The following is a 25367-nucleotide window of genomic DNA, read 5'->3' as shown; positions in this document are numbered from 1 at the left end:
GAAGACAGGGGTATGTGCGGTTTTAAAGCAACATGTAAAACGATCTGTATAAATAACGTTGGCCTGACTCACTGTTCCTGTTGTCTTCTGTAATTCAGTGGTTGATATTATTGCTTGCAATTCTTGGTCATTTATTAGTGCATTTAAAGTGGCCTGAAAGAAATAAGAAAAATATTCCTCTGATTTTTCCCTACTATTCTTTGCTATCAGCATTTCTGCAGTGATGCTCAAGTTTCCAGAAATGCGAATAAAATTTGAGATGTGAGTGATCAGATGCATATCTTTATAAATATATTCCATGATACACACAAGAATCTAGAGAGAAGAGTCACAAAAATTGAATCCTGAACGTATTTAATCATAATTACATGGATATCACATATGCCATCTTTGCTGAGAAGATTATGTGCCATTACACCCCCTACTCTTCATGAAAATATTATTATATGAATATGGCATAAATAATATGTTTTATGCAAGATGGGTCATGTGAGATCTCATTGGAAAGATTATTTTACTCAATGTGATTATCCTATTTGTATGCATATATCACTTCTGTAACTGGAATTAGGTATATGGACCCTGTGTCAATTACAAGTGCTTGCACCTTTGGAACATCCACCAGACAGTAGGCATTCAGCCTCGATGGGCCAATAGCAAGGACAATAGGACTGTGATTATACTAATCGCTCTCCTTCCTGAGAATTTTCTTGGGATGCTGCTTTGACATTGCAAGGTCATGTGATCATGTCACCTGATGCAGATATTCTTTCCCTGGAAGGTGGGGGAATCAAACTAGCAAACAAAAGATTTCCATGATATGTACATTCTATTTAAGGCTGGGGAGTGAGTTAATCTTGGTTCTTCTCCATTGCCATCCTGCCCAAGGAGGAAGACTGCTAAAAACACCTAAAGAAACAAAAGAACTAAGCTAGGGGGCAGGGAGAACAGGGCGGAACCCAGCCACGAAAGATCAACCTGCAAAGCAGTTACCTGGAGATTTAAGCTGCAAGCCATGCAGTTTACCTTCAAGAAACTCTGCAATCTACATGAAATGACATTTAGGATGAGAAATTAATATTTGTAGCTAATTTCTTTAATGTATACAGCCTCATTTGCATGTTTTGTTTTATTTGCTCAGTAATCTGTTTGGTTGAGTTTACTAGCCCTTTTAACAGGAGTGTGCAATAATTTCTGAGGGGGCACCATTCCAAGAATTTGTAAGTGGTCATGGGCCACACTTTTCTGCAATATTATTGGAGAAGGTTGTGGGGCCTGGGAGGGAGTTTGGATGCAGAAGGGGGTTGTAACCTGGGGCAGGGCAAGAGGGAGTGCAGGGTCTGGGAGAATGTTTAGGTGCAAGGAGGAGGCAGTGTCCTAGGGCCAGCTGCTGGGAAAACATGTCTCTGCATACCCCTTGGCTGGGGGCAAATGGGACAGCGTGTCTTTGCATGCTGCCTGTGTCCACAAGCACTGCCTCTGCAGCTCCCATTGTCCAGAACTGCCTCTCCCCAGCCAAGCAATACACAGAGACATGCCTTCCCTAGCACACAGCCACTTTGAGCAGCTTGTGGGACCGCAGTAGGCAGGCAGCTTGTTTGAGTGCTCCACTGGGTTGCAGGACATTAGCAGCCTGGAGGCTCATAGTGGGACGAATCCAAATATTTGGTGGGCTGGATCTCACCCACAGGTTGCATTTTGTCCACTTCTGCCTTATAATCACTTAAAATTCACCTTTTGTAGTGAATAAATGTGCTTTTGGGCTATTCTAAACCCAGTTTGTGCAATTCATAATTGGGGGAAAGGGAAGTTGTGCATATCTTCCTTCACATCGAAGATAGGGGCAAATTTCATGAGGGGGGTATGTTGCATAGATCTCTATACAATGTAGGACAATATAATTTTGAGTTTACATTCCAGAGAGTGTACGCACCTGAGTGCTGGGCAATTCCTTGATCTGAGTCCTCCTTGATCCGAGTCCTCCTAAGCTTATTGCATGATTCGACAGGTGGGAGTGTCCCTACCTGTGTGTGTGCTAGAAGGGGGCTTGAGAGTGTGACACTTCCCATCCCCATGCTTTAGGAAACTGGCTTGTGAATGTAAATATGCAGAATTTGAAGATGCTTTGGACAAAATACCTCATGTAATCTATACATTTTAATGTTATAATCTGCTGGATCTGTATAGCTTATTTTGGTGCATGTATCATTCTTGTATGTACAATTAGAACTATGAAGTATGAGATTGTTTATCATTTTAAATGTGCTAATGGTGATTGGGAAGCCTTAACGATTGAGTGGTCAACTTGATGGCTGTGTCTAGACTGGCCAGTTTTTCTGGAAAATCAGCCACTTTTCCGGAAAAACTTGCCAGCTGTCTACACTGGCTGCTTGAATTTCCGCAAAAGCACTGACTTCTTACTGTAAGAAATCAGTGCTTCTTGCAGAAATACTATGCTGCTCCCGTTCAGGCAAAAGTCCTTTTGTGCAAAACTTTTGTGCAAAAGGGCCAGCATAGACAGCTCAGATTTGTTTTCCGCAAAAAAGCCCTGATTGCGAAAATGGCAATTGGGGCTTTTTTGCAGAAAAGCGCGTCGAGATTGCGTGTCGAGTGCTTTTGCGGAAAAGCGTCCATGCCAATCTAGACGCTCTGTTCTGAAAATGCTTTTAATGGAAAACTTTTCCGTTAAAAGCATTTCCGGAAAATCATGCCAGTCTAGACGTAGCCAATGATTTGTGAACAAATTGTCCTATAAGTCCAAGGGTGATTGGACAGGTAAGACTTGTGATCATACCACCTGGTACTAGAATTCCATTTTAACCAGACAATTTTCCATGGAAGGGGGACTGGAGAACAAAGGATAAGTGTCCAGGGGAAAGTCAATTTAAACAATGAGAAGCTATCATTCCCTTTGTCTTCGGCTGGCTTGGGAACAAAGACAACTGGAGACCCAAGACAGAGTAAAAGATCATCTTTGACTTGAAGGCTTACCTGAAATAAGAACAGCTTTTAGGGTGAGAAACTGTTTGCAGTAAGTTTCAGTATATGAGAATTAGCTATGTGATTTATTTTCATTAAAATTCTGTAATTTACTTTGATCTGTCTGTTTTCACTTGCAACCACTTAAAAGTTCTTGGACTGCATTGGAGACAATTTTTTATTTCAGAATGTTGAGAAAGCTACTGGGAGGAAGCTGTTCTTGATTGATTTTAACAAATAGGGAGGAACTGGTTGAAAATGTGAAAGTGGAAGGCAGCTTGGGTGAAAGTGAAAATGAAATCACAGAGCTCATGATTCTAAGGCATGGTAGAATGGAGAACAGCAAAATAGAGACAATGGATTTTAGGAAGGCAGATTATAGTAAACTCGGAGGCTGATAGGTAAGGTCCCATGAGAAGCAAGACTAAGAAGAAAAACAACTGAAGAGATCTGGCAGTTTTTTAAAGGGACATTATTAAGGGCCCAAAAGCAAGCTATTCCACTGCATAGGAAAGATAGAAAGTATGGCAGGAGACCGCCTTGGATCAACCAGGAGAACTTACATGATCTAAAAATAAAAAGGAGTAATAAAAAGTGGAAACCAGGTTAAATTATAAAGGATGAATATAAGCAAACAACACTGGTATGCAGGGGCAAGATTAGAAAGGCAAAGGCACAAAATGAGCTAAATCTAGCTAGAGACATAAAGGGTAACAAGAAGACATTCTACAAATATATTAGAAGCAATAGGAAGACCAATGACTGGGTAAGCCCATTCCTCAGTGAAGAGGGAGAAACAATAACAGGAAACTTGGAAATGGCAGAGGTTCTTAATGACGTCTTTGTTTCAGTTTGCTAGTGGAAATGGGGTAGGTTTAGAAGTTAAAATAAAAAAGAAGTTTTACATTACTTTAAAAAGTTAGATGCCTTCAAGTCACCAGGGCCTGATGAAATACCTCCTCTATCAACTCTAGGATGCATCTGAGCCTTGAGCTTACATCTTTGAAAAATCAAGGAAGTTGGGAGAGATTCCAGAGGACTGAAAAAGGGCAAATATGGTACCCATCTATAAAAAGGGAAATCAGAACAACCCAGGATACTACAGTCACATTAACTTCCATGCCAGTCAGTTTAACTTCTGTGCCAGGGAAGATAATGGAGCAAATAATTAAGGAATTGATCTGCAAATATCTGAAACATAATAAGATGATAGGAAACAGCCAGCATGGATTTGTAAAGAACAAATCATGTCAAACCAATCTGATATCCTATCAAACAAAGCTATCTTTATTTTCTTTGTAACCATTTTTTAAGATCTATATTTGCTAGCAGTTAAGAAATAGAGCAATAGCCATTGTAACCATATGATTTATAAGCTTCTTTAATAAACCTGTAACTGTTTAAACTTTAACCTGACTCCTTCAGTTGCTGCAACAGAACCAAGCACAATTTAAAAGAACTCCAGCCGGTCATAGGGAGCAGACGCAGGCAGAGCTGGGCATTTGGATCGTGTCGTCTCCAGGGGACAGATCCGTAGGGGCATCCGTCAGTCTTCCCTAGGCTGCCCACTGTGACAGGACCTCGGTCCTAGCAGCTAAAGACATGGGTGTAATAAGCTCTCCCTGCAAACTCTGGGGCGTCTGTCAGCCTGTTGGCTGCCCGCCGCGAAGGGACCCCAGTCTTAGCGGTCAAAGACACAGATGTTAAACTTTCCGGGGTGGCCGTCAGCCTTCCCTAGGCTGCCCGCTGCAACGGGACCTTGCATCCCAGCAGTTGAAGACTCGGGTGTCACACACACACACACACACACACACACACACACACACACACACACACACACACACACACACACACACACACACACACACACACACACACACACACACACACACACACTGCCCTGACCACTGGCTGACAGTGTGACATTGTTGCAAACAAAGCAAACATGATTCTGGGATGCATTAACAGAAGTGTTGTGAGCAAGACATGAAAAGTCATTCTTCCACTCTACTCTGCACTGATTAGGCCTCAGTTGGTGTATTGTATCCAGTTCTGGGCACCACATTTCAAGAAAGATGTGGAGAAATTGGAGAAAGTCCAGAGAAGAGCAACAAGAATGATTAAAGGTCTAGAAAACATGAGCTATAAGAGAAGACTGAAAAAACTGGGCTTGTTTATTTTAGAAAAGAGAAGACTGAGAGGAGACGTGATAGCAGTTTTCAAGTATCTAAAAGGGTGTTAAAAGGAGGAGGGAGAAAATTTGTTCTCCTTGGCCTCTTATGAGAGGACAAGAAGCAATGGGCTTAAATTGCAGCAAGGGAGGTTTAGGTTGGACATTAGGAAAAAGTTCCTGTCAAGGTGGTTAAATACTGCAATAAATTGCTTAGGAGGGCTGTGGAATCTCTATCACCAGACATATTTAAGAGCAGGTTAAACAGACACCTGTCAGGGATGATCTAGATGGTGCTTGGGACTTGATGATCTCTCGAGATCCCTTCCAGTTCTAGTGTTTTATGATTCTATGAAATCCTACTGTTTGTACTTAATAAAGACACTTTTGTTTACTATCAAGCCCAGTGTAAATAATGTTACCTGAGGGGAACAACCAGCGTACTCATCCTTCTTTCTTTGATAAAGGGGGCTCACCTGAATGAACTTTCACTGTGTAAAACTTTTACACAGAGAAAGACAGATTTATTTGGAATTTTGCTCCCTTTTGGGGGTTGGCTTCCTGGATGCTCTGCCCTAGAATGGTGATTTTCAAAGTACGAGTCCAGATCCAGTACTGGGTTGTGGAAAGACAGGCATTGGGTCACCTTTCTGTAAAGTAACAGGGTGACAAGCGGGGGTACTAAGGCCAGCTTCCTGCCTGTCCTGGACCACACTGTGCCATGGAAGGAGTCAGCAGCGGGTCCAGCTCCTAGGTGGAGGTGAGTAGTCAACTCTCACAAGATAAAAAAGCAAAACAAGCCAAGAAACGAAGCCAATCCCCTTTCAAAACAAGCCTAAAATGAGCTCTGTCCATTTTTGCTCAGCAATGCCAGGAGGCATACTAGGAATCGGCCAATGGGAGTGTGGAGCCAGAGCCTGGGATGGGGGCAGCCTGTGGAGCTGGTCCTGCTGCTGGCCACTTCCAGGGTGCAGTGCAGTCCGCTGTAGAAGAACAGGCAAGAAGCCTTGCCTTACCATCCCACTGCATCATTGACCGGGAGTTTAAACCCCAACAATCACTGTCCCCAACCTGAGCCCCCCCAAACCCAGAAACCCTTCCTGAATCCAAAACACCTCATCTCCAGCACCATCCCATAGCCTTCACCCCCAGACAGAGCCCACACCCCTTGCACCCCACCCTTATGCCCCATCCCAGAGTCCCTACCCACATGCAGTACTGAACCCCTCTGCCCTACCCCCTATCCGGCACCCCAATCCCCTCATCTCTGGCCCCACCCCTAGGCAAAGCCTTCATCCCGCTGCACCCTCTGTCAACCCAAAACCATCATCCCTGCAGTCCTGCCATGAAGCTGGAACTCTAGTTAAAAGATATAATTATGCTGGGTAAAAGGCATCAATAATTTTCTTCAACTAGGTCATGAGAAAAAAAGTTTGAAACCCACTGAGTTATGGTACTAGCTTAAAAATTAAGAGACCTGGGTTCAAATCCCTCCTCCAGAAAAGACTTTCTAGGTCATTTACGTCATAAAATGGTCATAATTTTACTTCTCTGCATTATAGGGGTGTTGTGAAGATAACTATGTTAAAGACTGTGTTGCACTCAGATACTCTGGTAACGGAGGCCATGTAAGTATTTAGGAAGATCATTGTCCGGAATTGGTTATTCTCCTAGTACAGACTGTAGGTAAGATTGTATGTTCCTGGAGGCAGGGACCACCTATTTCCTCCATATTTCTTACAAGGCCAGGCACAGTGATGGCTTTTAAATAATATTTTTAAGCCAGAAAGTCACACAAAATTTATCTCAGCAATCAAGATTAGGAAGCATTATAATCTATTATGTATTAATTTTTTACTCACCCCCAAAAGACCATGCTTCTTTGTATCATTCCTTACCTGAGTACAATATGGGATAAATCCATAGACAAGAAGTCTTTCATTGTTAAACAAAGACTGTATTTGAGTAGGAGCTTGCAATGGCTCTGGTGCATTTGAGTCAAACTGTTGCCATTTAATAGAGACAGAACTGCATCCTGGAGAATATATTCTGGATGTTTGGCTTTCTATCTGTGTACAGAGATGTTAATGAGTTAAATATGTTACTCTAATACAGGGGTGGCAAACAACACAGTGACGGTTCACCAGGGTTAGCCCCTGGTAGGTCTCTACCACTGTATTTATCTCCATGGCCAAAGATAAGGGTGATCGGTGATCCATGGCCAATAGGAGCTGCGCTCCTGGTCAATGGGGGTGGAGGGAAGCAGCGCAGACTGGGACACTGTTCCCCCTCTCCCATTGGCTGGGAATGTTGACCTACAGCCAACGGCAGCTGTGATTGCCTGTAACTGTGGCTCTGAAGGTAAATATAGTGGTGGTGGCTCACTAGTGGCTAACCCTTGTGTACTAGATCCAGCCCACGAACTGTATTTGCCCACCCATGTTCTAATAGGGAAAATATCACAAGAAGTGGTGTTCTTGTTTCTGCACTTTCCTGAGTCATAGTAGCTAGGCTGACAGACATTCTTCTGTTGGCCTAGCTGTGTCTACACCAGGGATTTAGGATGGCATAGCTGCAGTGCTCAGGGGCATGGATTCTTCATATGCCTGCATGCTGAAGCTATGTCAACCTAATTTTTAAATGTAGACCAAATACTAATCAAGAAGAATACAACAGAATCGGACATTAAAAGCAGAGAAATAAAATAAAATTAATCATTTTTTTCTCTTTATCTTATTCTGTCAATGTTGTAAACAAGGAACAAAACTGAAACTTGGCTCTCATTCCCACCAAATACCATCTCTTCTTCCCTTAAAATGTAAATTATGACAAAAACAAGAAGACTCAGTGGTGAAAACTGACAAGTTTCTGCCTGAAAGAGAACACCGCTGCAGCTTTCCACCAGAGGTCACCCAAGGAGTAGCAGCCAACATTGCCTCATCATCATAAACAGGGCTCGACAAACAATGTCATCTACTCACCTGTGGTGAGTAGAGTACACCCCGGAAGAGCCAGCGCAGAGTGATCCGCGCATGCACAGAGCGCAGAACTGCGCAGCTGGCGAGCGGGGCTCGCCGCCGCTTGGCAAGCCCTGATTATAAACTACTGAGATAGTTTCAGCAAGTTCCTAAAGGGAGAATGTCATCTGGTGTACCTACTCTGCCCCAGGCCCAAAAAACTTAACTGTGCTTTGCTGGCTGAGGAAGTCCCACCCCCTCAAATCTCTGCAAGGCATGCTCAGCCTGGAGGCAGAGTATAAAAGGAAGTAACCCGCCAACTCAGGCCAGGCAGGTTGCTGAAGCAGGAGGACACAGACTGCAGGCTGTGTTCAGGGAGTTCCTACAGGCCCCGACTACAGAGCCACAGCATGCAAAGCTACAGACTCCACGCTGCCTGATGCGTCCTGAGTAGAGACCGCACTGGCAGGAGCTATGCCCTTTGAGAAACCCATGGGAACTGTGGAGCACTGCTGAGGGAGAAAGAATAGGGAGCAGCCCAGTGGATTTAGACGTTTCTCCAATGAGTAAACCAGGGAACCATTCAGTGTGTTTTGGGAGGATCCCTGCTGACTCAGTGGTGAGCACTTCCCCCACCACCAGGGACTCAGGGAGGCCCCCAGTCAGCCTCTCCTGGGCACCACAGACCCCTAGATAGTACTTCATTTCCCCCAACAAATCAATAGGCCACACGGTACCCCAGAAGTGGGTGCTTTTATTCACTCTGATTATTAGGCAATCCTGCCCTGAACGAAAGGGCTGTTTTATTGACTCCAGACACTAGATCATACTGCCATGTTTTATAGTCAAGGTCATAAACACAAGATCCAACTGGCTGCTATACCGTAATTCCTCATTTAACACATGCCAAATTAACACGTTTTCACGAGAGCATGATTTTTTTTTTTTAGGGAATGTTTTTTGAATTACACGACCATCCCCGGAACAACACGATTTCCCCAGCCGGCCCATTGCCGGCGGCTGTGCAGGCTTCCCCCGCCTCCTTGCAAAGTGACGGAGGGTTCGCCACTCGCCACGCCATTCCCCGGCAACCTCCCCTCACCGGATGCAGTGCGGGTCCCAGCAGACCCGTCACAGGGGCATACTCCCAACCCAATCTCCCTCCCCTCTCCTCCTCTTCCCTTCTCCAGAGCCAAACACCTCCCCTCCTTGCTGTAACCCAGTCCCGTTTCTCCTCCAACCTTATGTCCTGATCCCAACAGACACCACCACTTGAAACGCAACCCCCACCTTCTCCATTATTTTCAATGGGAAAATTGACCCCGCATAACACGTTTTCACTTAACACGATCATTTTCTGAAACATATCTATAATGTTAAATGTACTGTACTGTCTTTTTCCCATTCTTCTCACCATATGTGACCCAGCACATAGGACCGAGTGTACATAACCTACAATAGAGAAGTACCACTTTTTATCCAGGTGAACTTGTATTTTTCAAATGAGAAGAGGAAGAAAGATGAGAAGATGTTTCAAAAACCTGTGTGTGAGGCCCTTGATCTGAAATCAGTGTGTTATCTAAAAGTTAAAGGGAATTGCTTTTCAGGTGGAGCCCAACATTTCTCAGAAGGCGGAACTGATCTTTGAGACACAAAGACCTCATTCCCCACTAAAAAGCAGCTCTCCTTTAGTTAAAACACCAAGGATCCTTCTGTTTGAAATAGCAAGGTCCCACAAGCCCAAGAAGATGCTACTCCCAAATTAAAACATTGAGGGTCTCAAAGCATTCCACCCAAATCAGATGCCAATAGTGTACAATTCAAGAAAAATATATCTAGGATTGATAACACTTACCTTTTTTAGCCAGTTATACTTCGATTTTGGATCAAAATATTCATATGCTCCAGCACCATATTGAGACAAAGTTCTCAGCATGTGATGATTTGCTGTGGAACTAACCACATTTTTAAAAGATTTTTTGGTTTTTAAGTAAAAACTGATAATCTGAAATTGATTCCAAATATTTTAATTTTTTAAATAGTGCAGCATGTTTTCCAATATCTCTAAATTCCCCTCCTTCATTTACACCTACATTAAACAAAGCTCAAAACTGACAAGATGCAACAGAGCCTCCATCTTGCCAAAGGCTGTATATATTTACAACTGTTCTAATGATATCAAGAGTAAATGCCAACAAGAGCAGCAAGATTTCCCATGCTCGTCCCCAGTGCACAGGTTTAAAGCCCATGTCTTAGCTCTGAAAATTAAGCATTCTTTTAGCACAGATCACACATATGCACACAAAAACCAACTCATTGATTTCCCACAGGAAATAGTGAAGTGAGGGGTGAAGTACATGTTCACAGAGTTTTAAGGAAAATGCATTCTTGAGTTTCTGCATAAGAGACATGAGATCTTCGATGCAAGGATTTTCAAAGGGGCTTACGTGAGATAGATGCCTTACTTCCATTGAAAGCTACTGGTATTTCATTTCAGATTGTCGAGCAATTCTATCCGGAAATGGGTGACCTTAAATAAACACTGTGGAACCAAAATTGTTTAACATACCCGAGTTTTTATCTAACACAAAATTGTGTGTGATATATTTACAAAGGATGGAATCAATTGTAATTACATCATGTGAAAGGGAAGGACAATGAATGTGTAAAATAAAGAGACTGCCTAACAAAATGGATGACATAAAAGACCAGTCTCAAATAATCTGTAACTTTAAATGGGGTGGCAATTGAGGAAAAAGGCAATAAGGTTTGAGGAACCCATTTCTCAAGGTAAAGGATTTACTGCTAAAAATGTTACACCATTGAAAGGGTGAAAATTAACTGGAAAAAAAATAAAAAAGAAGGAATAAAAAAATAAAAAAGAAGGAATAAAACTGTTTACCTAAAACCAGGACAAAATTAGGCATTAGGGAAAGCATATAATGCATAATTTTAAAATCTCTTTACAACCATTGTTGTATTTTACAATAGTCTATAAATTCTAACCTTTCATTTTTTTAAAAAGTCTATTTTGTTTAGTTGCCAATATAGAACTGTAAAAAGGTGCACTGCTTCTCTGTAAATTCTGCTATGCAGAAATCATTCTCTATCTAATCAACAACACTGGGAAAGGTGTGAGTATCTCTTATTTTATTAACCATTATTACTTTAATTCAACTAGTTTAATATGTTAACAGTATACTTTGAGAGCTGGAGAGCTCTGCAAATCTGCGGACATCTGCTTTATATCCATGGGTATCTGCGACAGGGGATGTCAGTGCACATATCTGCAACTCATTTTTGCAGATACAGATGTAGATAAAAAATGTGTATCTGCACTGGTCTTTAGAGATCTTAAAAGCTACATCAGTGTAAACATGATGTGTGAAATTTTTTTTACTGAAATAGTTATACCACAAAAGCCCTGGCATAGAATCAGTTATAAACATAATGGGTGCGTCTAGACTGGCAAGATTTCGCGCAAAAGCACGTGCTTTTGCGCCAAAACTTGCCACCTGTCTACATTGGCCGTGAGAATTTGCGCAAGAACACTGACGTTCTAATGTAAGAAATCAGTGCTTCTTGCACAAATACTTTGACGTTCCTGCTCAGGGATAAGCCCTCTTGTGCAAGAATACTTGCACAAGAGGGCCAGTGTAGACAGGCACCTTAATTTCTTGTGCAAGAAAGCCCGATGGCTAAAATGGCCATCGGAGCTTTCTTGCGCAAAAGCGCGTCTATACTGGGCATGGATACTTTTGCGCAAAAGCAAATATTTTGCGCAAAGGCACTTGCATAGGCGCTCTCTTGTGCAAATACTTTTACCGGAAAAACGTTTCCGTTAAAAGTATTTGCGCTAAATCATGCCAGTCTAGACGCAGCCAATGTGTAATATGGAAACAGCTAAACTAGTGTAGAATACTTTAATATCATTATATCTGCATCTAGACTATGGCGGTTGTACCAACAGAGCTAAAGTGGTATAACTTTCCAGCATAGACAATCCCTGAAAAATCTACACTAGAGTTTTGCAACATATTAGTAAGAACATATTAGTTAATATCTTTTAACACATTATTACATCCTAATCTAGTCAAAGCCTAATTAGAACCAATTAAGTGCTTATTTTAGTAAGCACGATAACTTCTTTTAAAATCTTTATTAAAAAAAATCAATACAGAAAATTACATTACTGAACTATTAAAATTATGGAGTCAGGAAATTTTTAAAGTTAAGGTTTCAGCAATATTAATTGTTTCCCCATTCTAAGGCATGTTTTTATATTTAACAGGAATATATTTAAAGTACACATTTCAGAAAAATGTGCAAAGTAAATTACACTGAAGGAATTTCAAGTTTGAATTTCCTGGATTTTTTTGTATTTTAACTGTAGAATGTGGCATTCACTTTTTTGCATTCTATCTAGCTGTACATGATAGACTACACATTCGGCAAACCAGATGATCCTCAATGCATTGATATCTCACTTCAAGTAAAATGATCAGCGACTTAAGTCTGAAGCATAACACAGTGCAATTGTTAATTCATTTTGTACTTACCCAACACCACATGTAAATAACCGGCTGTGTATGACATTTTTTTTCACAATTTGAAAGGTCATGCTCTCATTCTGAATGTGCCCATCGGACATAAGAAGAATAGTATGCTCTCCTTGAGAAGGATACAACAAACTTAAATAATGTAAGGTTTTCCATAAATCAGTATTTCCCATTGTAGGTGTAGCAGACTGAAAAGGAAAAAAAAATTCTGAAAATCTGAGTTTTATTTCTAACTTTCCCCAAAATAAACTACAGCAAAGAGTTAAGATTCTCTTCTTATGGTAAATTTCTCCTGGTTTCCAAGTGTAGTCCCATTACTAAAGGTGCCTTTGCTTATTTTCTGGAAAGACCCTGTGTGCTGCAATCCAGCCTCACAGACTACAATTCCCATGAGCCCTTGGGAAAAACAGGAAGGAAGTGACTCTTGTGTGGGAGATCTGGATCTCTCCATGTGCATGAGAAGAGAGGCCTAGCAGTCTGGGACTCTGCCCATGGATTTTGGAAGAGAAGAGGTGCCAGGCTGCTGTGGAGGAGTTTGATCCAGTCCAGGGGCTGTTAGAGTGCAGCTACAGACTGGGACTAGAGGCTTTTGGAACTGGAATCTAGCAGGCTGCTTCTGATAGGCACAGCACGAGGCTGTAAGTAATTGGGCCTTTTTGGGAAAAGTGCTGCCTGGGACAGAGCTGCTGCCTAGCTTAGATCCTCATACACACTTTCTACAGAGAATCTCCACTACAGCTGCAGTTCTTCAAGCGTGCCCACGCAAGCAAGAGTCTGGGACTCTGAGTCCAGGAGTGTGCTCACTGGGGTGGGATAAATATTGACAGCTAGATAAGTTCCTTTTACTTCTGTGTACTTTGTTAATTGATGTTATTCACTGTTAATTTGTTAAATCCTGTTTCTTTAAGTTAAGTAAAGGTAGTTCATTCTAATGTAATCTATTAGATGTATATGATTTGTAGTTGTTGTTCTGGAATTAGATCCAGATTATAGCTGGAATGAGTATATTCCTGGAGGCTCTCAAGGCACACCAGTAAGTGTGTACAAGGCCAGCCAGGTTGAGGCACCACCATTGTATGTTCATTTTGAGCAAGGGACTGTAGCAAGGGGTGGATGGGACTTTCCCCAACAAAACACCATCACCACTGGAGTGCTCAGGATCTTCTTTTGGGTTAAAACCATCAGGCACCCAGGCACACCTGTGAGTGTGACCTGCTCCTAAGTAACCCAGGGAGGAAAAAGGGGGTTACACAAGTATATTTCTTAATTCTGAGTTTGCTTTCTGCCCTTCTATAATTATTATTATTTGTACTGTGACAGTGCCTAGGAGTCCCAGTCATGGACTAAAACCTCACTGTGCTAGCAACTGTACACACACCGAGCAGAAAGACAATCCCTGCACTCCAGTGTTTACAATCTCATCTTCCTCCTTCCAAGACAGTGTCAATTGAATTTTGTCTTTCATTGGAATGACCAAGTGCACTGGTATCTTCAAGTACTGTCTTCGGTGCTGGAAAGATGGTGCTGTTAGAGCAGGGAGGTTCTCATGGATGTCTGTACCATTCCCTGTCCTGCTATAAAGTCATCAGAGGGCAAAGATTCCTGGTAGTCAGATTTATTACATGGCAGAGAAGTTTTCCAAGGGAAAAAGTGGAAGCTCCATCACTTAAGTCATTTAAAATCCAACTGGACAAGATAATAGTGAATAGAGAATAATTCTGCATTAAAGGAGATCAGCTGGATGACCCGGTATTACTCTCCCATCTCCAAATTTCAAAGTCCTATGACTAACACCTACCATGGGCCACCTTAAACTTTCACTGAACTAGAACAGGACATACAACAGAAATTATGCACCTGTTACCAGGGTAAATGAGCTCTTGGATATTACGGAGACTAACCCATGGAAGAAATGTAGAAGGTGGCCTTAATTAAAGTCGCAGAACAGCAACATATGATGGCAAACATTACATGGAATCCCTGAGGGCAAAGAAACTCTCAGTAGCACACAGAAAAACAATTTTACTTACTATAATAAACTCCTTTACTGATGCAAGATCACTTGTGATATTCTTTGAAAATGAAGAAAATTCTGTGAAATCTGTGGAATGAAAACTGATGATAAAAATCTTCCTTTAAACACTGAGTTATATTTCATTAACTAGGAATGGCAACATAGTGGCAGTGAATGGTTACAATTTTGCTATTAGAAATACTATAATAAAATTATTCCATGCTACTACCAATTATAGAGACCATAAGGTTTCTAGTTTAATGTATTACTGCTTGTTTAATAAAAAGATAAGCATAAAGATAAGAATGACAAGAAAGTAATAAAAAAGTATACATCCAACAACAACAACAAAACTTACTTGTGCCAAATCTGATAACATTCACTCTCTGTGTAAAACAAGACATTTGTAGAGCATGGACAGCAATATGCTTTGCTTGTTGCAGCGTTGAACCTTCCATGGAGTTGGAGCAATCTAGACAGATGATTATAATTTCTTTGGACAACTGGGTTCCGTTAAAGTTTGTTTCAAACTTTGGCTGAAATACAAGCATGCATGCCTAAAGAAAGAAAAGCTTGATCATCAACATAGTGGACCACTATTATTTATATAGCACCTAAAGGGATCTAAACATTTTACGAAGATCACTATATGTATGTAGGTTTTCCTAAGGTCACCCATCATTTTGGCATCTGAATGTAATAAAGCCAGCTGTCTAGAGCAGTGGTTTTCAGTGTGAGACTAAGTCTAAAATTTCCAAAGGAATCTGCACCTCCATCTGAAATTTTTAGAGGTACACAAATGAAAAAAGGTTGTAAGCCACTGGTCTAGAGGTTAGCAAGTGTTTTTTGTTTTTTGTTAAATCTTGATGAGATTGGCTCTCCTTGTCCTGTATCCTTAGCTCATCCCTTGTCGGTAAGAAATTTATTGGGAAGTTTCTGTTCCCCTCTATTTTACTTTTCTGCAATCAGAATGGAATTGCTTTTCTGAAATAAGATACAGACTTATTTTTTTTAAATCATCAATACCATCATCACTTCATGAGAAGTCCTGGAATTTTAAAAATAAATGAATTTAGAAGTAAAATGCCTTGCACTTATGATTATTTAAAAAGCTCAAAAACCTGCACTGTCTACTCTTACAGAATAAGAAAAGAAACACGCGAGTTCATTGGTGGTATTAGTAAAATACTTTGTTTTTAAATGCTTTTTGATAAACCAGGATTTCAGATATCATTCTTATGGGTGAATTAATATTTTAATTTCCAAACTTTCTATTGGATAGGTCAACTCCCTTAAAATAGAACCTATGCAATGTGTTGCAGTTATCACCTGTACATTTAGTACACAATGACCCTTTGGTCACTGATTTCTGCTACAGCTTCTGTGCCATGATCCTGAATACTAGCTTTCCTCTGGATGTTGACATTTGTAAAAGGCATATAAGGTGTCATCTGACAGCTCTGGAGATGCATTTTGCCCCATATACCTACTATATCTGTCTAATGATGCAACTAAGAAAGATGCTTTGCTTTAACTGGTACCTATATTTTGTTATTTTTTCCTAAAAATATTTTTCTTTAAGGCTACCCACTCATTGAATCTACATATTTTCAAATTCACCCAACAACTATCACTTCATTTTAACTCCTGCAAAGAATACAGGAGTACTGCTGCAATAGGACTGTAGGAGTTTCAGTGCCAATAGTGTAATCACATTTCTCTGAAATATATATAACTACAACTAGTCAAATTGTCTTCAGACAGAAACAGGGATAATCAGAAATAGTACTAGTAAATTGTCTGTGGTATAATTTGTTCTTAGAAATTTTAGGATTTTTATTACACTAGGCCCCAGTCTAGCAAATACAATCCAAAGGGACCACTCCTTTGAGTACATTAAATCTTGTGTCTGCATGTTTGCACAATTGGGGGTAAGAAAGATTTTGTGGCAAGTTCAACTAACATCAAAGGCAAAATTATGAAAATACCATGTCAATGGAATTACGTCCTGATAGGAGCTATTACTAATTTTTATGCATAAGTCACAAAGATGCAAATACAATATTTGCACATTTTAGTTCCTTCCTCGCTCCTCAAGACATCTGGGGTGAAATCCTGGCCCCACTGAAAGTCAACGGGAGTTTTGACATTGCTTTCAAAAGACTAGGATTTCACCCTTCATCTTGTAGTACTTTTGCACATTGAACTTGGTAAATATGGGTGCCTTTATGTTCTGTGCAATGTGAAATACATAACCTTCTTCAGTTTTAAATCTAAGTAGAAATCTTTTATTTATATATTTCTAAAGACCAACAAGAAAATGTTTCAAATTAACAGCTAAGGAGATAATGTATTGCTGTTAAATAAAGCATATTTAAGCATATTGGGCACGTACTTTAACACTGTACAAAAGAAAACTTAGCTAATGAATTTTTTTCCAATGCATCTGCTTTCTAATGTTTTAAAGTGTACTTTAAAGTTAAAGAGCAGGAACAGTGTAACACTTGCTAAATACAATGTGAAAGCAAACTTAAAGGAAAGGGTCACATAGCTCAATAAGACTGTACAAAATGAATTTCTTATAAAAAAGATATTACTTCAAGTATGGCACAGAGTGCATATTAATGATAGTAATGCAGAAATGATTTCCCACAAACTTTTTTCTCTCTTTAACATTGATGACTTATATTTCTTTAAATTCTTCCTAAGTACAAAATTAGCCATATCAAGCCAAATTCTGGTCTATCTTACTCTCCACTAAATTCAATAGGACTCATAGGAGTGGTAAAATCATGGCAGAAATTAGCCAAGCTATTAGTTGATAGTGTATAGTAGAAGTAGCAGTAGTACTTCACTCTCTTTGTCCGGATGCTTCTCTACCCACATTCTGGGTAGATATACTTGAGAAATCCAAATTTCTAGAGAGAAACCACTGATGTCCAAGGAACTGTTTTCCACCGTCTTGATAACAGCTTTGCAGTCTGTTTTCTAGAGGTAAAAAACAGACATTTACAAGTTTCTGCCAAAATACCTTTTAACAGTGTACAGCTGTATATTCTTAAGAAAAACTCAGGCTTGAAGATGTAATATGAAGTATGATAACATAAGAACAGCCGTACTGGGTCAGACCAAAAGTCCATCTAGCCTAGTAACCTGTCTGCCAACAGTGGCCACTACCAGGTGTCCCAGAAAGGGTGGACCGAAGACAACGATCAAGCAATTTGTCTCCTGCCATCCTTCTCCAGCCTCTGACAAACAGAGGCCAGAGACACCATTTCTATCCCCTGGCTAATAGCCTTTTATGGACCTAACCTCCATGAAATTATCTAGCTTCTCTTTAAACTCTGTTATAGTCCTAGCTTTCACAGCTTCCTCTGGCAAGGAGTTCCACAGGTTGATTACACGCTTGTGAAGAACTTTCTTTTATTAGTTTTAAACCTGGTACCCATTAATTTCATTTGGTGCCCTCTAGTTCTTCTATTATGGGAACTAATAAATAACTTTTCTTTATCGGCCTCTCCACACCACTCATGATTTTATATACCTCTATCATATCCCCCCTCAGTCTCCTCTCTTCTAAACTGAAAAGTCCCAGTCGCTTTAACCTCTCTTCATATGGGACCTGTTCCAAACCCCTAATAATTTTAGTTGCCCTTTTCTGAACCCTTTTCAAGGCCAAAATATCTTTTTTGAGGTGAGACCACCATATCTGTACACAGTATTCAAGATGTGGGCATACCATAGTTTTATACAGGGGCAGTAAGATATTCTGTGTCTTATTTTAAGCCCTAAAAAAGAAAAATGATTGCAGGAAAATGTCTTACCTTTATTTTAAGTTTGTGTGTCCAACTATGAATGCGTTCAATACTGTATGGCATTTCAATAGACATGACCACACAGAATCCACTAAAAAAAGAAAAAACAATTGACACTCAAAGCACTTCTGGAGCAGATGATATTTGGCATTTATGCCATGTTTCCTCCATCAGGAACATACCAGTCTGTTTCCTAACCTTTTTAGCCCTTAGGGTAAAGGTAATAAGCAGAGTATTACCTAGACTTGAAGGTCAGAAGGGACCATCATGATCATCGATCTAAACCTGTGACATAGCTAGAGCAGGAACAGTGGGCATGCCTAGCTTTCAGGTGGGCAGGCAATAATGGGGGGTTGAGGGTTGGAGGGTTGGGGAGCCTGGGAGAGGGGGACAGGAAGCAGTGGGGCTAAGGAAGGAATTGCCCTAGAAAGTGGGTAGAGGGTAGAAGGGATCTGGTGCCCTGAGGAGGAGGGATGGGACCCGTCTATCGACACCGCACCTTATCACTCAGCAGGCACCTGAGCACATATGCTGTAGGATAAGCTCATGGGGCAGAGGAGGACCCTGCCAGTGCTCAAGTTCTTCCTGCCCCTGCTGACCCCAGCTCAATATCTGTAAGCCTGGCTGTGGCCTCCTCCTGCTGGCACCGTGCACTGCTGTCACAGTTTCGAGTCCTAGTACTAGCCCTGCCCAGACCTCCCCAGTGAGGCACACACCCTGCAGACCTAATGTCACTGATGCCAAATGCACAGGTAACATTGCCATTCTACTCCTGTTTACTAATCCCCTCTTTATAAATCCACAGATTATACTAGCCAAATTGGAAAAATGGTCTGAAAGAAACAGAATGTAATTAAATAAAGAAAAATGCGAAGTACGACACTTGGGAAAGAATAATCAATTGTACAAATACAAAATGGGAAATAACTACCTAGGGGTATGTCTAGACTTGCACCCTCTTTCGAGAGAGGGATGCAAGTGTAGAGATTTGAAATTGCAAATAAAGACGGGATTTAAATATCCCACGCTTCATTTGCATAATTGCATTATGGCGCTATTTCAAAATAAAAAACGTTGTTTAGACGTGGTTATTTTGGGAGAAAACCCTTCTTCCAAAATAACTGGTAAACCTCATTTTATGTCTAAACAGTGTTTTTTATTTCGAAATAGCGCCATAACATGATTATGCAAATGAAGCATGGGATATTTAAATCTCGGCTTCATTTGAAATTTCAAATGTCTTCATTTGCATCCCTCTCTTGAAAGAGGGTGCAAGTGTAGACATACCCCAGGAAGAAGTACTGCAGAAAGAGATCTGGGAGTCACAGTGGGTCACAAACTCTTGAAAATAAGTGAATATCATTCTGGGATGTATTAGCAGGAGTGTGGTAAGCAAGGCACAGAAAGTAATTCTTTCAGTCTTCTCAAGCACTGATAAGGCCTCGCAACTGTAGTATTATGTCAACAAAAATTATTAAAGTTCTAGGAAACATAATCTTTGAGGAAAGATTGAAAAAAATGGGGTTGCTTAGTTTGGGAAGAGACAACTGAGGGGGAGGACTATAATAACTGTCTTATAGTATGTAACAGGTTCTTAAAAAAGAGTAAGGCGGTAAATTATTTCCTTTAACTACTGAGGGCAGAACAGGAAGTAATGGGCTTACATAGTGTAACTGCCAGTGGGCAGATGTGAACCTGGGATCTCTGGAGCTTAGTGTAGGCACCTCTATTGTTTGAGCTAAAAAGCCAGCTGGCTCTCAGCTTAGGCTATAGAACTCCCTTGTTCTTTTCTCTCACTGTAAGTGGTGTAAGTGAGTTACAATAGCAACAAAGGAAATTTAGGTCAGCCAAGTGTTTTTCAAATTTGGGTTGTGGGGCTCCCAGGGTAAGCCACTGGCGGGCCTGCGCCACTTTGTTTACTTCATGTGTCCATAGCCACGGAGCCTCACTCCTTCCCTTGACTGGAAACAGTGAACTGCAGTCAATGGGAGCTGCAACGCTCCATTGCGATGGACACATTAAGTACACAAAGTGGCATGGGCCTGCCAGCAGCTTACCCTGGCAGCCCTGTGATCCAAGTTTGAAAAATGCTGGAACAAGTTTGAAACCCTGGAACAAATTACAAGAGAGTTGTGGAATCTTTGTCACTGGAGGTTTAAAAAACAAAAACACAATAGGCAAACACCCAGTGCGGTGGTCTAGATAATACTTAGTCCTGCCTCAGTGCAGAAGACTGGAATAGATGACCTATCAAGGTACCTTCCAATCGTATGACTCTATGATTAGCTCTTTTTGCCAAAGCACTGTGCGCACATATTCACATGGGTAGGGCCTTATATAGTTTCCAGCACTGAACATTCAGCTTCTTGGGTAATACAAGCACCCACTAAAGATCTTACTGCTTCTACTGGTACAATAGCTCATGAATAGGGGAGAGTAGCTATAGGTAGAGGCATTACATGAAGAACTATATTTATGAATGTCTCAAGAAGAATTATGTTATCAGAAAAAAATTCACAATCTGAAATATAATTTTAATACATTATTAAAAATGTTAATGAAAATAAAAAAACCCTAAAAATAAGCTTAATTTTAAAAAGTACCCTTTTAGGTAGTGCAGACCCAAAGGATTAGGTTTTGTGATGCAAAGTTTTTATAAAACCTGGTATTAATACAAATGTTATCAGGAAACAAACAATCACAAATATTAAACGAAACGGGGTGGAGGTAGAGTTTACCTAAACATTATTTCCCTGTAGTGCCTGCAACCCAAATAGAGCAGCAATTTTGAATTGAAGGCAAAATGCCTTTTCAACATCCAACCTGGACAAAGTTGCATAAACCTCACATAAATGGTGAAAAATAATTTTTTAAAGCTGCTTCGCCTTTTGTTAGTTTTGGTAACAAAAATAAGGAAAAAACTGAATCATAGTCTCTTAAATGTTACTTACCCCTTTTTTGTTCCTATTCGTTTAACACCGACCTTCTTTACTGTATCCTATACAAAATAAAAAAGCTTTAAATGTATCATTGTTACGAAATACAGAGATGTGAGTGCCATTCTTGGTTTTATAAGAAAAGCAGCAACTAGAGCATAGCACACAGCAGGAGTTCTCAGAATCTTTCATTTTCAGTGATCAGCTTTTTCCTCTGAGGCTACATCTAGATTGCATCCCTTTTTCATAAAAGGGATGCAAATTAGACGTATCGCAATTGCTAATCAAGCAGGGATTTAAATCTCCCCCGCTTCATTAGCATAAAAATGGCTGCCGCTTTTTTTTGGCACGGAGCTTTGCTGGAAAAAAGTGCCAGTCTGGACGCGGATCTTTCGGAAAATAAAGCCTTTTCCAAAAGATCCCTCATCCCTCTTAAAATAAGGGATAAGGAATCTTTTGGAAAAGGCTTTATTTTCCGAAAGATCCACGTCTAGACTGGCGCTTTTTTCCGGCAAAGCTCCGTGCCGAAAAAAAGCGGCAGCCATTTTTATGCTAATGAAGCGGGGGAGATTTAAATCCCCGCTTCATTAGCAATTGCGATACATCTAATTTGCATTCCTTTTTACGAAAAAGTGATGCAATCTAGACGTAGCCTGAGAGTTTATGGGAATTATATATACATATGAGAAGAAGAAGAAGCTTGATGATCTTTAAAAGAGGGGAAATATACTAAGTCATTTGTCCCTTTTTGCAAACTGTTCTCTGGGGACAACATGGAACATCACTGAACTCAATAGAGTACAGAGGGCCACATATATAAAATAGCCAGCCTATAAGACTGAGACCTTAATTACTAACACTGCTGCATTTATTCATGTTCTGAACCAATGGTTCTCAACCTTTTCCATACTGGGACCCTTTCCCCATGCAAAGCCTTCATCCCATGTGGCCAGGTCCACTTTCCATCTAACAATATGGGTAGGCTTGTCATAATACCCAGGTTGCACATCCTGTCAACTTTGGTTATGAGCTTTGGTTATGAGCAGATTCAGGCAGGCATCACTACACTGATTTGGTATTGGTTTGGTTCAGATTTTTGTAGGATCCTGCTGTAACCATAAAGGTTGGACTCAATTCTTTTAAATGAGCAGCCAGGTAAGATTTACATAAGAAGGTAAGAAAGGGAGATTGCAGCTCCCCTCAAACCGCTTGTAGAATCACTCCCCTTTAGGAGCACTTCTGCTCCAAACTGAGAAAATGCTACTGTAAATTGATATTTTAAATACACAAACCTGTGTGTTTTCATTCAATGCTTTGTCTTGTTGCCAAGGTGCCACAGCAGTAGGCATTTGAAAGGTAATACAGCCATTCTGAAAGCTAAGTTCAGTGATGTAGGTGATTTTGATAAGAACCGTACTTTTAGGTGGTAAGTTTCCAACACTCACAGTAAAAACATCCTAGAAAAGAGATGCTCGCTTTAATCTGCATATTACAATTATATATTTTCCAAAGCAATAAATATTTCATTTGTTTGGTCATGTACAGAAAACCCCCCACTAGTTTTCTATGTTTCTTCAGAGAAGCAGTTGAAGAAAGCTAATTAGGACGATAAAGGCCAAGAAGTTATGCTGCTTTAACAAAAAATATTGTCAGGACAACACTCATCAATAGTAACTATTTATAAATTGATATTTTACAGAGACTTCAAACATCTTATTAAAAAGAGGATTTTACTGAGAGTTGGCAAAATCTAGTTTCTGTAGGAGGTACAGCAGATACTTTTATCTCATTTCCTGAAATGACCAAAAGTGCAGACTAAAAGTCATTTCCATCTATTGAATTCTGTTATTTAAAAGCAAACAATCAAAACACACACAAAAATCCCTTCCATTAAAGATGCAATTCTGCAAAGATTCCAATAGGACTACTTATGTGCCTAAGGGGAAGTACATATGTATTTGTGGAGTTGGGATCTGTGTCACAAACTTGCTTTGTTTGGGCTCTGACTTCGTTAACCAATTTACAATGTGATCAATTTGGGGTTTCTAAAATGCTTAATAAACTACAACATTCCACATACAGGGGCATCTTGGTCCATCAAATAAGCTCCATCACCTCGACTGACTGCTTCTCTGTATTCTTTATGTGCTTGTTCCTTTTCTTTAACCTGCAAAAGATTGCTCCAAAATCAGTCTATTCATAGTTGATTAACTTGTTTCAGTTAACCAATTTATAAATGGGACACAATCAATTTGAAATCTAGTTAAGTGACAATGGTATAAAATCAGAGTGAGAGTATTAATACTTATGAGTGTCTTTACTCATTAATATTTTGACATCTTCGGGTTGAAGGCACTATAGAAGAATGAAATATTAAATCATCTTACCTCTCCAACAATATGTTTCCCATTGATGAAAGCCTCAAATCCACATACAGCCGCTGTGTCATCCAAAGGGAAGACATATTTTGCCTCAATGGGATTATCATTCTGATTGATGTAAGTCTGAAACACTACTATCTGAAACAGGATTATAAAAGAGATGCATTTCTCTATTAGATAAAAAAAATCACGATAAAAAAGCCCTCATTGTTTGATAGGTAGGTAATGACCTAACCATCCAGTATCTTTGTTTAATCCAGAGGTATGAGAATTGAATATTAAACAAAGATAGTGGATGGTTAGGTCATTTCCTACCTATCAAACAATGAGAGTGACAATGGTTCCTTGTCTTTGAAGAATCTCAAGATACCATCTATATTTCATCAGTTTTTAAGTGTTTCTGACTCTTTATTGTTTGCTAATTAATGGTTCTTATCTGCCCCCTTTGACTATCTAGTCTTTAGGTGCTTATAGACTCGCTTTCCCTTGATATATATTTTACCCACTGCCTTTTCTTATCCCCCCCATCCCCAATTTTCCCTTCTTCCACCCCCTCCCGCCTCCCCTATTTATTTTGGTCCTAGACATCCAACACTCCAGTCATCTGAAGAAGTGGGCTGTGCCCACGAAAGCTCATGATACCACATGTTTTGTTAGTCTATAAAGTGCTACCGGACTATTTGTTGTTTTTTCAGTTTACCTGTACAGACTAACTCAGCTACCCCTGAAGCTATTTTCAATTTAACAGAATAAATGTTCTATTATGTTTCACACTAAAAAAGTGTTGCTAGGAGACAGCACAACTTGATTTATCTTTCTGAAGACCTATTTGTACACAAATACACACATATATAGTGATTGTAGCAAATTTTCTGGTGGGTAGAGGAATAAATGGTTCAAGAAACTGGTCATAGAATATAAAGTCTTTCATCTCTAACTCACCAATTCAATCTTCAAGTCAAGAGTAAACAAAAATCATTGCCATTTGATGGCTATTTGTAAATCCTAACTTCACAAATATCACCAATCTAGAATCTACAGTAAGGATGGGCAGTAAAATGGCGGCAGATTGCTGTTATATTTACCTACACCTCTGCAGGTATGGGTGATTGTAGCTCCGATAGGACGGGAATGGCTATCTGCAGCCAATGGGAGCTCTGCTTCCCCGTACCTGCGGAGGCCCAGGTAAATATGGTGGTGTGAGGGCTCACCAAGGGCTAACTATGGCAGACCGGATCCAGCTCGTGGGCTGATATTTGCCTACCCCAGTCTACAGGATAGGGGTCCGTACCACAAAAACCACCAATGAAAAACTATTGGCAACTTCAAATGTGACTAAATTACTGAGTAGGCAGGGAGACAGATGGTCCAACCCGGCTAAAGCTTTACTGACATTGATTCTTTACCTGTGCTGTCTCTTCAGGAACAGTATCTGTTCTGTAAATAGAGAATTTCAGACTTCAGTGCCAGCGATTCCAACTGACTTTCTGTCCACACCTGTTTCTCTTTGCACTCCCTGCCTATGTCTCCATAAGTCCTGAGACTTTCTCACCAAC

At 40.3% G+C, this 25367-nt stretch overlaps 1 protein-coding gene across 1 annotated transcript in view; it reads right to left on the bottom strand.

The window, feature by feature from the left end:
* The window catches only part of LOC149525834 (protein mono-ADP-ribosyltransferase PARP4-like), a 64159-nt gene that overhangs the window by 12718 nt on the left and 26074 nt on the right, over positions 1–25367 (bottom strand). The window contains exons 15-26 of the mRNA XM_089777842.1: positions 23818–23949; positions 23511–23597; positions 22723–22887; positions 21446–21492; positions 18504–18585; positions 17530–17667; positions 15038–15236; positions 14696–14766; positions 12666–12853; positions 9962–10061; positions 7048–7218; positions 73–153 (exon numbers count right to left, since the gene is read on the bottom strand). Coding sequence (XP_089633968.1) covers positions 73–153; positions 7048–7218; positions 9962–10061; positions 12666–12853; positions 14696–14766; positions 15038–15236; positions 17530–17667; positions 18504–18585; positions 21446–21492; positions 22723–22887; positions 23511–23597; positions 23818–23949 — 1461 coding nt within the window. The remainder of the gene's footprint in view (positions 1–72; positions 154–7047; positions 7219–9961; positions 10062–12665; positions 12854–14695; positions 14767–15037; positions 15237–17529; positions 17668–18503; positions 18586–21445; positions 21493–22722; positions 22888–23510; positions 23598–23817; positions 23950–25367) is intronic.

Source organism: Pelodiscus sinensis, chromosome 1 (genome assembly GCF_052426305.1).
Source record: "Pelodiscus sinensis isolate ZL-2025 chromosome 1, ASM5242630v1, whole genome shotgun sequence".
NCBI lineage: Eukaryota > Metazoa > Chordata > Testudines > Trionychidae > Pelodiscus > Pelodiscus sinensis.
Note: the sequence above shows the minus strand (reverse complement) of the source record. Positions and strands in the feature narration are given on the sequence as shown.